General features: G+C 65.5%; 1 protein-coding gene across 1 annotated transcript in view; it reads left to right on the forward strand.

The window, feature by feature from the left end:
• The window catches only part of LOC107199504 (speckle targeted PIP5K1A-regulated poly(A) polymerase), a gene marked incomplete at both ends in the record, with an annotated part of 5,114 nt that extends 3,206 nt beyond the window's left edge, over window positions 1–1,908 (forward strand). Inside the window, 3 exons of the mRNA XM_015616825.1 lie at window positions 11–190; window positions 301–393; window positions 1,304–1,908. Coding sequence (XP_015472311.1) covers window positions 11–190; window positions 301–393; window positions 1,304–1,908 — 878 coding nt within the window. The remainder of the gene's footprint in view (window positions 1–10; window positions 191–300; window positions 394–1,303) is intronic.
• Between the last annotated feature and the right edge of the window lie 4 nt (window positions 1,909–1,912).

Consider the following 1,912-nt stretch of genomic DNA (forward strand, 5'->3'; position numbering starts at 1 on the left):
GCCAATCGAGGGGGGGTCGCAGCCCCCTGGGGACCCCCGGCACGACCCCCGCCCGTTTTTCCCGCAGGGAACCGGGCCGGGGGCGGACCCCTCCTCACCAATTACGCTCTGACCTTGCTGGTGGTGCTGTTCCTGCAGAGCCGCAGCCCCCCCGTGCTGCCCTCGGTGCGGCGCCTCCGACACCTCGCGGGTATCCAGGACCCCTCCCCACGCCCCTTCTCGGGGGTCCCCCGGCCCGTTTCGGGGGTCCCCCGGCCCGTTTCGGGGGTCCCTGACCCCTCCTCCCCGTGTCGGCCGCAGGACCCCGGGACCGTGCCCAGGTTGGGGGGTGGGATTGCAGCTTCCCCCGGGACGCGGCCGAGCTGGAGCCCAGCGGCAACACCCAGAGCGCCGGTGAGGGGGGGTCCCCAAATTGGGGAGGGGTCCCCAGATCGGGGAGGGGTCTCTAAATCGGGGAGAGGAGTTCTTAAATCGGGGAGAGGAGTTCTTAAATTGGGGAGGGGTCCCCAGATCGGGGAGGGGTCTCTAAATCGGGGAGAGGAGTTCTTAAATTGGGGAGGGGTCCCCAGATCGGGGAGGGGTCCCTAAATCGGGGAGAGGTGTCCTTAAATTGGGGAGGGGTCCTGAAATCAGGGAGGGGTCCCCAGATCGGGGAGAGGAGTCCTGAAATCGGGGAGGGGTCCCCAAATTGGGGAGGGGTCCTGAAATCAGGGAGGGGTGTCCTGAAATCGGGGAGGGGTCCTGAAATCGGGGAGGGGTCCCCAAATTGGGGAGAGGTCCCCAGATCGGGGAAGGGTCCTGAAATCGGGGAGGGGTCCCCAAATTGGGGAGGGTCCTTAAATTGGGGAGGGGCTCAAACCCCACTGGGGGCGTCCTTAAATCTCGCTGAGTTTTGGGGGGTTTTGGAGGTTTCGGGAACGTTTTTGGGGGGTTTCTGGTTGATTTTGGGGGTATTTTTGGGGGTTGTTTCTGGCTGGTTTTGGGGGTATTTTTGAGGGTTGTTTCTGGATGTTTTTGGGGTTGTTTCTGGATGTTTTGGGGGTGGGTTTTGGGGCGTTTTGAGGCGTTTCTGGGGTTGTTTCTGGCTGGTTTTGGGGTGGTTTTGGAGGTTTCTGGGTGATTTCGGGGGGTGTTTGGATGTTTTCGGGGGTGGGATTTGGGGTGGTTTTGGGGCTATTTTTGGGGTTGTTTCTGGCTGGTTTTGGGGGTATTTTTGGGGTTGTTTCTGGCTGTTTTTGAGGGTATTTCTGGGTGATTTTGGGGGGTCTCCGCTCTCTGACCGCCCCTTTCCCCCCCACCCCAGCCTCCCTCCTGGCCGAATTCTTCTCCTATTTCGGGAGCCTGGATCTGGGGGGGCTCCTCCTGTCCCCCCTGGAGGGCCGGGCTCTGCCGCGACCCCCGCCCGGGACCCCCGGGGGGCTCCGCCCGGGCCCCCTGACCCTGCAGGACCCCTTCGAGCTCAGCCACAACGTGGCCGCCAATGTCACCCCGCGCACGGTGTCGCGATTCGTGCGCTGCTGTCGCGACGCCGCCCGCCTCTGTCGCGGCCCCGAGTTCCTGCAGAAGTCGCGGAGGGGCCGCCCTTGGGGCGTGATGCGGCTGCTCCAGCCCGGTAACCCCGGCAGTTCCCAGGGGAAATTCCTCATCCCGGTGCCGCTGCGGGCTCCGGGGGTCCCGCGGAGCGAGGTGTGCGCGGCCGTGGGCTTCGTGCTCAGGGAGGTGCTGGGCTGCGGCTGCGAGCCCGAGGGGGAGCCGGGGGAGGCGGAACCGGGAGCCGGGAGACACCGGGAGGGGGATTTGGGGGTCCTGGGAGCACCGGGGGGTGAGGAGGAGCTGCTCTCGGATCCGGGAGAGCCAGAACCGGGAGCCGGGAGTCACCGGGAGGGGGATTTGGGGGTCCCGGGAGCACCGG

Source organism: Parus major, unplaced genomic scaffold, assembly GCF_001522545.3.
Source record: "Parus major isolate Abel unplaced genomic scaffold, Parus_major1.1 Scaffold841, whole genome shotgun sequence".
NCBI lineage: Eukaryota > Metazoa > Chordata > Aves > Passeriformes > Paridae > Parus > Parus major.